We start from the raw sequence: 12,471 nt of genomic DNA, 5'->3' as shown, positions 1-12,471 counted from the left end.
AACTCAAAAAAATTCCTGTCTTCTGCACTTGCTACATGACAGTGCAAATCCATGATTAATTTAAAAAAATGCTCCCTCTAATTATTAATTTATTAAGTTCCCTCCACTTTCCACACATTTATTTTTAACTATGTGAGTGGCCCAAGCAACCAATCTCTTTCCTGTAATGTTTGAATCACCAACTGCTTTGTTGTGACAGTGCAAGGCCTTGGTCACTTGAGAATTGAGAAACAAATTCTGACTTTGGTTCCCAATAGGAACAGACTTTCCAGGTTGCTTTTTTAGTATTTGTCATATAATGGAATAAATGAGAGCGGAGGTGTATTATCTCTCCCAGAACACAAGGTTCAGAAATTTCTCATATGCCACAACAACATGCCTTATGGAGTAGCCAAGTACCAAAATGCTGAAAGACAACTCCTTGTACAAGTCGAGTTCATCACTGTGAAGATGCTCACATAACTAAACTTTACTTTTGTTATACTCTGATAGCAAGACATTAATTTTTGTTCCAATTCCACACAATCTGAAAGTTTATATTAATGAAGGAAAGAGGTCTCATTTCAACCTACTTACACCATACCAGGGAAAACCACTGGGAAGGTGGGAATGCTGCCTTCCAGCTGTGGCTGAGCAGTGGCCCAGCAGGCTCCCCAGGCTCACCTTTTTGCGGATGTCCTCGTCGTTAGCCCCCAGTGACGCGTAGAGCTTGAAGGCGGCCTGGCGCAGCTCGTGGGCGTGCTTCAGGTCGTGGTCCAGCTGGGAAACAGCACAGGCACCAGGCTCAGCCACCAAAGCAGCTGCACTGTGAGATTCTGATTTGTTCTACACTGGTGCTTACCCACTCTCTTTGTCTGCCACCCCAGGGGCAGCCAGAAGCACAAAGTGCTGCTCCCTGAGCTCATGTCCACATTTACCAGCTAAATGCAATAACCTGAGTCAAGAATATGGTGCATTTGTCTGCTGAGTTATAGAGAAGACAACTCCGTCTTCAATTTGAGGCCAAAACAAGGTTAGGACTCTATCAAGATCCTATTCAGGTAAAAGCTATTCTTATCTCCCAACAGAAACTTAGAGGAACTAGCCAGAAGGAGTGAAAAAACTGGGAGAGAATCAAGACAAGTTTTATCAAGAGAACTGAAGCAAAACCAGGAGCCAAAGTTGGCCTCTAAATCTCAGGCCATGTTAAGGAGGGTGAGGTTGGATATCAGGAAAAGGTTCTTCACCCAGAGGGTGATCAGGCACTGCCCAGGATCCCCAGGGAATGGGCACAGCCCCAAGGCTGCCAGAGCTCCAGGAGCACTTGGACAATGTTCTCAGGGATGCCCAGGGTGGGATTGTTGGGGTGTCTGTGCAGGGCCAGGAGCTGGACTGGATGATCCTTGGGGTCCTTTCCAGCTCAGGATATTCTGTGATTTTATGATAATTAATGGGAGCACTAAAGGCATCATAAAATAGTGGTGTTTGAGGTTGACCCTGCTTGGAACAGCAAATCTGGGCTCTCAGATCTCCTCATGTTCTCTTCTGAGAATAATTCCGTGACTCTGACTATCCTCAAAACTGTATACCAAAGTGTTCTACAAAATAATGCAACCTTCAAAGACTACACAAAATGCCAGGAAAATGACAGTATAAGGTAGCAAAGTGCTGAAATAAAAGAAATGTGAAAAATTAAGCTCTATGAGTAATTCTCTCCAGTGCAGCTATATTGGAGCAGAAGTATTAAGTAACTGTCATAAATATTTTAAGCAGACAAGTTCTCTGTTTGGCAGATTCCTCGCTCACTCCTCACTTAGTTTTACCTTACAGGGTACAATTCCAAGCACTCTCTTCAAAGCCAGTACCCTGGATTCCCAGCTGGTTGCTTCTACAGACTTACTGCACACTGCGAGCACTGTCATAATATTTAGAATTGCACCACTCACTTTTGGAACCTGATCATATTTTTGATGCTACAGCCAACATCCATTACTCCTCAATAAGCTACTAAACTTCTTTCTGCTCAGTTTTTTATACTGTAACTATTTTTTTATGTTTCACTGGCATTTTTACAGAGCATTCAAGAGACTCTCTATGCAGAATTAACCCCATTCTATAAGTGTCAGGGAAATGAACGTGTCTCTTGGGCCAGCTTCAGAAAAAAAAGCAAAGCTCTGTAATGTATTTTTTCAGCTTCTTTCTAATAATGTCTCAGTAAGACTCCAAGGTACATCTGGTCTCTGTTTATCCAACATCTTGCAAGTGCAGACAACTCATAATATGAAACAGTGCACGACATCCACATGTTTTTGTGCTTAAACACAACAGAATCACCTCTGAATTTCAGATTTTCCACAAACCTGACCTAAGAATTGAAAACAAATCTCTCTTCACATGGACTATTGTCTCTTATGAAGCTGAAATGTACTGGTTCCTGAAGGCAAGGTGTTTAAACTTGGAGGATGGGAAAACCAGATATGCACACTTTTGTGTGGTTAGTGAAGTCTCCAAAGAGCAGTGACTGAGACTTGGAGAGTACAAACATCAAGAATCAAGTCCTGCTGGACCTCTGGTCACCTTTCAATTGCAGAACTCAGGCATGAGGTTTAACCAGAATTAAAAAAACCCATCCTGAGCTGGTTTATTTTTGGTTTTGCCCACTTCTCCAAGGCTGAGAGCCGGGTCAGGGAACGCACCCTCTTGATGTCGGTGATGGCACTGACGGAGCTGGGGTACTTGAAGTAGTCTGCCAGCATGACGATGAGGTGGTCGGTGATGCTGGCCATCCTCTGCAGCTCCACGTCTGTCTCTATCAGGTAGGCCAGAGTCTCTGCCCCCTCTACCCGCTCCTCCAGCAGTCTGTCCTTACTGCACATCCGAACCAAGCATGGCAGAGTCTGCAGAGATTAAAAAAAGGAGTTTCCAGTGCAGCTACATTGATAAAGAAACTCCAAAGAAATGAAACAACTGTCCAACAGCAATGCTCTGCATTGTTCTTTAGATAAGACGTTCCACAGACACACATTTCAGTGGGTTCAAAGACTCCACACACAGAGGAATTGTTCAGGCATTGCTAAGTGTACAATCGGCTACTTTCACACAACTTCTCACACAGCCAAAATCATGCAACGCTTGGAAGTGACCATAGACAAAGTCTAACAAAACCTTGTAAAAAAAATTTTTAAAACCCCTCAAAAGTTGGTATTTTCACAGGCTTGTTCTTACTGCACACCAGAACCAAAAGTACCCAAGCTGCCCTCAAGAAGTACTTGACCCCTCCTGCCCTTCTGTGATCCAGGATTAACTAAGGACAATGCAGTCAGAAATAATCTCAGCATTCCTTTCCCACACACTGGCTGCCTGGAGCAGAGGACAAGGGAGGAATACTCCTCAGCAAGCAGCATATTTGATCAACCAGAAAAGAAGCTAACTTGGAATCCAGGTCCATTCTGCCTTCCCTGACATCCAACCTACCGTGGTTACACCCACATGACAACAGTTTTGTTATTCCTTCTCTATTGAAACAGAAAAACCAATCAAGTCTTTCTGTACCTGAAGCCAAATGAAAAGTACTTAACTCTGGACAGGCCAATTCTCCAAGAGCTGGGACTCTGCTCCCTCAAGCCTTCCCAAATATGAAAATGGACAAGGAAAAACACCAAGGTTTGTGCTTGTGCAACACCACCAAGTTCAACAGAATAACTCTAGTAAATGTTGCTCAGAGTTATGTTTTGGGGACCTGAAATAACATCTACCCGTTGACTGTTCAAATGATTAAATAAATAAATACCTTATCCCCATTGCACAGGAAGTAGGACTTGCCTACATATTTTAGAAAGCTAGATGCCATCTCAAAGATTATCACTGAGGTGATGAATCTTGCAGCTAATCCAGTGAGCCAAAGCACTCCCTTCTGCATACCTGGCCTTGAGGCAGCAGGAAAGACTGTACATAGGCTCCCAAAAAATTACATTCATGTGGACTGAGAAAGAAAAGAAGTGGAATTCCATGTCTAAATCACAAAGACAATGTACTTCTTAATTCTTTCCACTGTCAAATGGCCTGAAATGAGCTACTTCTTGGAATTTAAGGGCTGGGCATTGTTAAGTCACTGGCTGCATGCACCCAAGAAACACAGATCTCATGTTTTTCAACACTAAGCAATTCCATCTGCTTAAAAACAGAAGCAAGAATTTTAACTGTTCCATTGGACCTACAGGTCAGTACAGTGCAATTAATGCACAAGAGTAGGAGGATGTGTGGGGGTGTTAAGATGGAATGCCACAATGCACACCTGGCCAGCAGATAAAGTCTGGAAATGGACTGTAGAGATGGAATATCTAATTTCCATGGTATGGCTAGGATGTATCTAGGTTATCTGGACAGTTTCATTATTAGGATTCCACAGAAATTACTTCCCTTCCCATCAAATCCATTATTTATCAGCCTTCCCTGCCCTTCTCAAGGGATTTTATTTCTTCCCCATGTTGCAGACCAACCCACTACTCAAACTGAGCAATGAAAGTAAATTAAAACCATTTTGGAAACACACATTCTTGAGTGGCCCCCAAATGCCACAAAAAAAAGTTTGATAGCAAAGGGTCAATAATTCCTGAATGCTAACAGGGCCAACACTTCAGTTCAGTAGAGGTCAAAGGATTTGTAGCTGGATTAAGCCCAGGGACACTTATCTTGCAAATATTCGTCCTGGAGGACGAATCACAGGGGTGGTTTGAGCAAGGCAAAGGTTCTGTGCCTTCCTTCCCCCCTCACTCTTTTGTCTACTCTCAAGTACTACAACACATTTAATTCCACAGCCTCACACATGGATTTGTGCTGAAGCAGCTTCCACGAGGAAAAAATGCTGCTTTTGCTGCGAGCTGACCCAAGCACATCCCTTTGCAAAGGTTTGAAAGGACGGTGGTTTTCCACAGGGCCCACGTGGCCCAGCACGTGCAGCTGCACAGGGCAGGGTCCAGCTCCCAGCAGTGACCTGCCACTGCCAGCAGACCCTGCTCCTGTCCCAGGGCAGAACAGCTCTGGAACACACACATCCTGACCAGGGTGCAGCCCAACGTGGGGGATCCAGGAAGGGAAGACATTTCCAAAGAAGAAAGAGGTTTGCAGGAGAGATGGGTTGGGAGAAAGGAACTGTTGCCCCCAATTTGCAGATGTTGTAGGGAGAAAGGAGAGCAGAGAGTTGGAGTGTCAATTTGGAACAAAACTAAGGAGAAGGGTGAGGGAGAATGATGCAGCTTGGCTTCCTCAGCTGTGCAGTACCAGGTGCCTGTGCAGAACAGATGCCAATATGCACACTGGAATGAACAGTACATTGCACTTTCTTGCACAAAAAGAGAGGAGGGGTGGGTCTTTGTCTCAGCCAACATGTAGATTTTTTTATCTATCATTACTTGGAAACAAAGGGAAACCAGGGAACTATTTTTTTTTTAATTAAAAAAAAGTCAGGAGAACTTTGTGCTTTGCAATCTTTGGTGTAACAGATTTTGTGCTACCTTTTATATGAGAAGATAAAACCGGTATAGACCTACATGAGGAAACCTTTTGAACAGAGAACTGTTTAAGCAGTTGTCATGGCCAGCACAAAAAGAATTATTCTGCATTTACAAGGTGGTTGAAGCAGGACACAGCTCACCTTGAGAACGATGCAGGGATCGTCCGTCCGTATTGCTCCGGCTCTGCACATGGAAGTAAGGCTGCAACAACACAACAAGACACAGTCACCTACCATGGCTTTGGTGCACTTCAGCTGCTGCAGAACATCTGTCCTAATGAAACACCCTCCCTGTGTTTGATTTAAATACATCAGAGCTTACCAAGCCTGGGCACACAAACTCCTCCAGGTGCACTTTCTGGCAGGTTTGCAGTGCAGGACCCCTGATCAATACACACAGCACACAAAGGGTCACACCACCACCCTGACTGAGCCCCACACCCAAAAGGAACAACCTGAACTAAGCAAAGGAGCAACACACCCAGACCTTCCTGTAAGTACCTCCCCGTAGGGTGTGCAGCCATCAGGAGAGAACCAGCACAGGAACACAGCCTGACAGCTCAGGCACAGACACCCAGGCCCTGCCCCAGCCCAGGAGAGGTGGAATTGCTGTGCTGCCTGCCCACAGGCAGGGCTTTACACTCTGCAGGAACAAGCACACCCTCACTAACAATGAACCCAGGCAAGGCTCTGACACTGCACCAAGCCAGCATTTGTTCCTTATTAGACAACAGCTCACAGTGGATACAGTGAAACCACAAGGTCTCACCAGCACACAGCATCAGACAAATTCCAAGTTCTTTGTTAATGTACTTGTAAAGTGCCCCGAACAGAAGTGCAAAATAGTCCACCTACCAAAAAAAGTGTTTTACTTTGAAGTGGTTTTGTTTTTACCTGCTCTGCTACAAGCCAGTGGAATGGAGCTGGAGAGGAACTGCTGTTCACCAGTATCTCTTGTTTTAGCTTCTGAACTAACCATTGGAACTGGCTTTTATCATGCCACAGTGGAGGTTAAAAAATGTAACTGCATTTCAGTAAAGGGAACTTAAAACTAACACGTTTGGACCCTCAGCTGGGCAGGGTGAAGCTGTACACAGGGTCAATCAGAACTGCTCCGCTAAGGAACAGCAATGTGCTCATATCACCATGGTGTGTTTCACCACATCCCTGAGCTCCTTCCAAGGCCCAGAGTGAGTCCTTTCACCTCCTAGAGGCAACAACACCGATCCTCCTTCTGAATACAGCCACAGCTAAAAATCCCACAATCAGACCTCTTTTAATACATTATTTCTCAGAAAGTAAGAGATAAGACTTGAATGTTAGCACAGAGATCATCTGCTAAACTTCTACTGCCCAAGCCTTGCAGCTGACAGCAGGAAACTCATTTTCACACCTGCAGTCAGGAGGAAAGCACCCATCCTGCAGCTGCCATTTAGTCTGGTGAGACCCTATTTGCCAGGCAAAGTAGCTCTATTTCAGCAATGAAAGAAAGTAATTTTTGTCTTCAGGTAACATAGGCTTGGCTTAGCTTGAAGCAATTATGGTGATTTTAGCAGGAAAGGTTAGTGCTCCACTTGCAGCTGCAGAGCACTCCCCCAAGGGGCACCCTGATCTTCCCTCTGTCCCAGCACTGCTGCTCAAGAGAAGGATCTTTGCTCCATTTCAATCAAGAGGTATTACCCTGAATCCTCCAAGTCTACTTCAATTGTCGAGGGAAAAGAAAGGGAACTTCTTGAAGTAGTCTTGTATGCCACTCCAGATTCAAATAGAAATTATAGAGAAAGTTCAAAAGGAAAAAAACCTTATAGATCTGCATTCCAAAAATCTAATGACAAATCAGAGGAACTGTAGATTAGCTGACTGAAGCTGGCAAGGTAGGAGTGAAATCTAATTTACAAGCAGAAAAAAAAACATGATCTGTGACAATTTCACCTACTACTCTCATTAGGAAAAAGGAAGAGAGAGTCTGACTTGGAGGCAATCAGGTAGGGGATGGACCTACAGAAGACAAACCAGTAGGGCTTTGCAAACTCCAGGACTGCTGTAAAAATGAGAACCCTAAGAAGGATGAATGCCTGTGGACTAATTGGGAGAAACTCAATCTGAAATTCAAGATACTAGTCTGTCTGCCGTTTCCCTGCAATTTTCTTTTGCTGCTTTTCACCACATCACTTTCTTTCACGCTTTCAAAGGTCCAGATGAGTCAAAGTACTGCAAAGCAACAGCAAAAGATGGGTACCCAGTTCCTTCAATCAGCAAAGAACACCAGTAGACCTGGGAATGTCCATCTCAGAACAATTCTTCTAACTCCAGCCTGTCTTTACAACTTGTCAACTGCTTTATATCTTGAGATTAGTAAAAAAATTACTTTTAAGTATGTCATTCTCTATGTACTTTCTGACTTCTCAAAGAAACACATAAATCAATCAGAACTGAGACTGCTACAGTGCAATTAATCTAACTTGCCTTCTTCATTAAGAATTGCTCAACAAAACCAGTAAAACCAGACTGCTTGGGCCAATTGTGGTTGGAATGGAGGCTAGGAGGTCCCAAGACATACCTCCTACATGGAGTGGGATTCCCCAAGAACCCCCCTCAAACACGTGCACATCACTGAAACTGCTTTCATCAATGCGTTAGGGCATCACAACCTGGCAGCATGAGCAGAGTCACAGATCCTGGCTACCCCACCTGTTCCTCATCCAGAGTCAAGAGACTTGTACTGACACAAGTGGCTGTGAAATTGTTTGGTGAACTCGGAGAACGCACTGCTCCTTGTCAAAAAAAGCCATCAAAAACGAAAAGAATAATCAAACAACGCATCAGCGACCAAACTCCTGAGTTAAACTTAATTTTAGTAGTTCATACTCACGGGTGATTTTATCTCTCTAACCCCCTGGAGTGATCTATTTCATTGCTATCAACACAAGAAAAGGAAAATGGTCCTAAAGGGTGTCAATCCCAGCTTATGGAGTGAGAATAAGCAGGGTGCTGCTATTACAGAACTGGGTCACATCTTGTCACTGGGTAGGAAGTCATTATGGATATGAACACACAAATGTGCTCACACCAGCAGGGAAAGCTGAAGTACAAAATTAATTAATAACATTAATTCTGCTGTGTGAACACATGAAGCCTGAAGAATAAGCTATTTTATTTAAAACAGTGGGGTAGAGGGAGTAACTCTGCTCTCCCATCATCTTGGTGCAGTCTCCAACACAGCACAGCCACCAAGGATGATAGCTCATGACTATGTTCTGCCTGTTCAAAGCAAAACTTATCAAATCCAAGATACATGTGAAAACCCGTATGGCTGAACACACATTCCTCACAAAACTGCTGCCCAGCAATATTTTTCCCTTTTTATAAGTTACATTATAAAATGGGGCGAGAGCCACTCATTTAAGAATTCAGATAATGCAAAACAGGATCTTTAATTATTCCTATGATTTTAAAACCCCTGTTACTTTGGAACAAGGAAGAAGGGAGCAGTTGAACAGTAAGGATTAAACTCCCTGCTATTTCCCCAGTTCCAGAAGACAATTACCATTTGGCTGACGTGAGCTGCATTTCAATGGGCTTGTCCCTTTGTAACATCTTCACAAAAATCTGTGGTAACAATTCTCCATCAACAGACACTGAAAAGAGAGAGAGCTCCAAGTCATTCTCCTTCAGCCAGGCAAAAAGTGAGTGTCAAACCAGTAGCAGCAGTATTGCACTCACCATTGACCAGAGTCATGGATACCTGGGGGTTTTCAAAGGCTAGAACTGAGAAGCATTTCAATGCCTGCATTCGGACCTGTGTAAAAACATAATATGAAACATCAACACTGACTTCAAAGCAAAACTGGGCTACACTGCTGGACAGGCTTGTAGAAAACAATGCTGTATAATCAACAAGAAATTGAGATGCAGAATCATGGCAGATAGAAACATCTAACTCACACCCTGACTTTTGTCATCCCCCTGTTGGAACTATCCTTCTGTAGAGTATGTTGTAAACTCTGAAGAAAACCAGCAAGGTTAAAACTTGGGAACTAAACAGGAAATACTGGTCTTATTTGTAATGCCTCACAAATGTGTAAAAAACAACAGAAGAATAGAAGAATACAATATAACAATGGTAATTTTACCTTTCAGGACTCATAAGTACATTAAAGAGTCAGAAATATGTACCCTTGAGATTTCTATTTCAGAATCCTTTGAAGGCTGGCTTAATAAAATGTCTAAAGAGAACCATCCAACTGAAGTGATTCCAAAGGAAACTTAGAACAAATATACACTTTCAGTTTTACTGCCATTACACAGCCTCAGGTACCACCTGGATGAAAAGGATAGACAAATTTCTTCATCTTGGCTCCTCCTTCTTCAGTCCAAAGTTTTGATTTAATCAATGTTTCATGACTGCCTAGTTTCTGAAATCTTTATAACTTCTTTTTTAACACAGGGAAGATCAACCATTATCACCTTCCCTGATCACAGAACCTAGATTAGTTCAGGTACTAGTCTTTGACTTGCCCTTCTACAGCTGCACATATTTAAACTGTGTTCTTGTCTTCACAAGTGGAAGGACTGACAAGAAACTGACCCTCCTGGCCACCAAGTTACAGGTAGAATGTGAAGCTTGTCCTCTCAGGTGATTGTCCAGGATGGACTTCAAAAACACAACAGAGAAGGCAGGAGAGACTCAGGAATTCAGGGAGCACAACACAGGCAGCTGGCGGCCTCCACACATTCCACAACCATCTATTTTTACAGGTAGGACTTCCTTTTTAGAACAGACCACATTTGCTTCTCTTCAGCTTAACTTCTTATTCTCATTTATTGTTCAACAAATTAGACCACTGGGCTTGCCAAGTGCCAGTTCCTGTTTGAAGCAATGCTAGGCAGCCCTGTTTTCATTACTGCTGCTTCAGCTTTGCAGTACAATAGCTCTGGTTTTGACAGAATACGACAAATAAAAGCAACTGCTACTCTACAAATATACATGATACCTGTTTAGCTTTGGTTCACAGGCACAGACATGGTTTTTATAATCTGCATTTGAATTCCTTTCATAAACGCATGTTAAACACAGAGTAGCTGTAATGTCTTACTTTGTAGGAGGTGGAGACCAACAGATGTGCGATGTTCTGAACAGCTCCATGGTTAAATAAGATTGTCTGGTGATCTGGACCCTTCAAAGGAAACATAACACAAGGTTTTTAAGACAACATGCAAGAGATTTCCACTCTCTGCAATTTATTGTTAAATATTTAAGATACATTTCCTAACATTTACTTTGTAATCAGCTGGCATAACAATTTTATTTTTTTTTATATATAAACAACTTCAACTTATATTTTTATAGCATTTGTCCTTTTCTGGTCATCATTTCCACCCTCTCCTTCAATAGGCAATGACATTAGTTTTCATAAATGAAGAAACATGGATATAGAACTTCTTTTTCTCCTCTTCCTACTGGAACCAACTCAAAGCCCTGATTTTCTCTACAAATCACATAAAAGATCACCAGTCACTAATGCCTTCCTCACTGATAATATTAAGCATTTTCAACAATTCTAACTGCAGAAGGGAAGGGATTTCTTCTAAAACTGGTTCCAAACAGAGTGACCATGCTTTGAGAGGAAATTCACATTTTCTTCCTATTTTTTATTATTTATTATTTTAGTTTCAAGCAGTTTGGCCACAAATCCAGCCAGCCATCACCTATTATTGACTTCAAGATCTAAGCTGGTAATGGCTGATATATCAGTATTTTTTCCAAAACAGTCTTTGGAATTGATGACAAATACTGAATTTTGCAGGAGAAAGGTCTAAGAACTTCTGTAGCATGACAAAGCTTGATCAGGTTGAAAAAACAACATGAAATCTCAGTACCTGCAGCCCTCAGCAGTCTCCTACCAAAGCTGGTCTTTGATTTGCAAACCTCTCTTTAAAAGTAGGTTCATAGCTCTAGCCATCTCTGCATTAAGCACGGTCTATGCACATTTAAATTCAGCTTATAGGATGCCACAGCATTTATCATTCCTCCATGCATTTCCTTGACTAATCTGCAAGTGAAGAAAGTCTCCTCACTCCTTAATCTCTTGTTCAAACCTGGCTGAATTAATGGCACCTCTTACACCCTGGTAGGCATCAGTGACACATTGTCTTCAAATCTGAGATACAGCTGAAATCAGATTCTTCTCACAGTCAAAAGAACATTTTTAGAGTATCTCTTACCTCTAAGAAAAAAGCATAAAATTACTTTCAGATGTAACATATCTGGTGCTTTAAGAGATGCTTCAGCTGCTACTGCCACCAAGAGCTTTCTACCAAAAAATGCAATTAAAACAGCATGGTTGAAGGAGGAAAACCACTTACATTGGCACACAGAAGTGGCTGAGGCAATGAGTTAAAGCCGCAGCTATGCCAGTGTTGGAGCTGAAGAACAGATATTGAAATATGTGAAAAAAATGAGTGAGTTTAAAGTAGAAGAAATCATACTGCCCTAGATTTAGTAATTCCCAAGTATTAGTGATTCCTCCATGGGATGCAGGTGGCAGATTCTGTGCAAGCAGGACAGATGCCTGTACAGAGGTGACACCTGCGTGCATCTGAGTTGCACAACTGGAAATATTTCATCTCTACACACTGTGTTTGCACACACCAACCAGCACAACCAGGTCAGCACTAATCCATAAAGAGGGACAGCTGCAAACATAAAGGTGAAAACTTGAGAATATGATGAAGCATTTCCAAGCAGTTCAGGCCCCAGTTTAACACCAGGGCTGCCTGGTTTTGTTCCACCTTGGGTACAGTGACAGAGTTCCACTCCTCTGACAGTGACCTTGTTCTCCAAATAGGAATGACTGACATATTTCAGGAATAGACATCACTTCTTGCACAATCTTCCATCATGAAATGCCAATTTTCAAGGAAACATTAGGGTAGCACAATGTAACAACTCTTTCCACAATGACAAGAAGGGATCCCTT

At 42.6% G+C, this 12,471-nt stretch overlaps 1 protein-coding gene across 6 annotated transcripts in view; it reads right to left on the bottom strand.

The window, feature by feature from the left end:
• ARMC8 (armadillo repeat containing 8) overlaps nt 1-12,471 on the bottom strand; it is a 61,043-nt gene that overhangs the window by 12,367 nt on the left and 36,205 nt on the right. For 5 of the 6 annotated variants that reach the window (XM_068201103.1, XM_068201107.1, XM_068201106.1 and 2 more), the window contains 7 exons: nt 11,858-11,917; nt 10,588-10,668; nt 9,215-9,290; nt 9,039-9,129; nt 5,633-5,693; nt 2,676-2,876; nt 664-759 (listed from right to left, as the gene is read on the bottom strand). In XM_068201103.1, coding sequence (XP_068057204.1) covers nt 664-759; nt 2,676-2,876; nt 5,633-5,693; nt 9,039-9,129; nt 9,215-9,290; nt 10,588-10,668; nt 11,858-11,917 — 666 coding nt within the window. The remainder of the gene's footprint in view (nt 1-663; nt 760-2,675; nt 2,877-5,632; nt 5,694-9,038; nt 9,130-9,214; nt 9,291-10,587; nt 10,669-11,857; nt 11,918-12,471) is intronic. The other variant, XM_068201105.1, reaches the window with a different exon arrangement.

This window comes from Anomalospiza imberbis, chromosome 10 (assembly GCF_031753505.1).
Source record: "Anomalospiza imberbis isolate Cuckoo-Finch-1a 21T00152 chromosome 10, ASM3175350v1, whole genome shotgun sequence".
Classification (NCBI taxonomy): Eukaryota; Metazoa; Chordata; class Aves; order Passeriformes; family Viduidae; genus Anomalospiza; species Anomalospiza imberbis.
The sequence above is the reverse complement of the archived record's forward strand: the minus strand, read 5'-3'. Positions and strand labels throughout refer to the sequence as shown.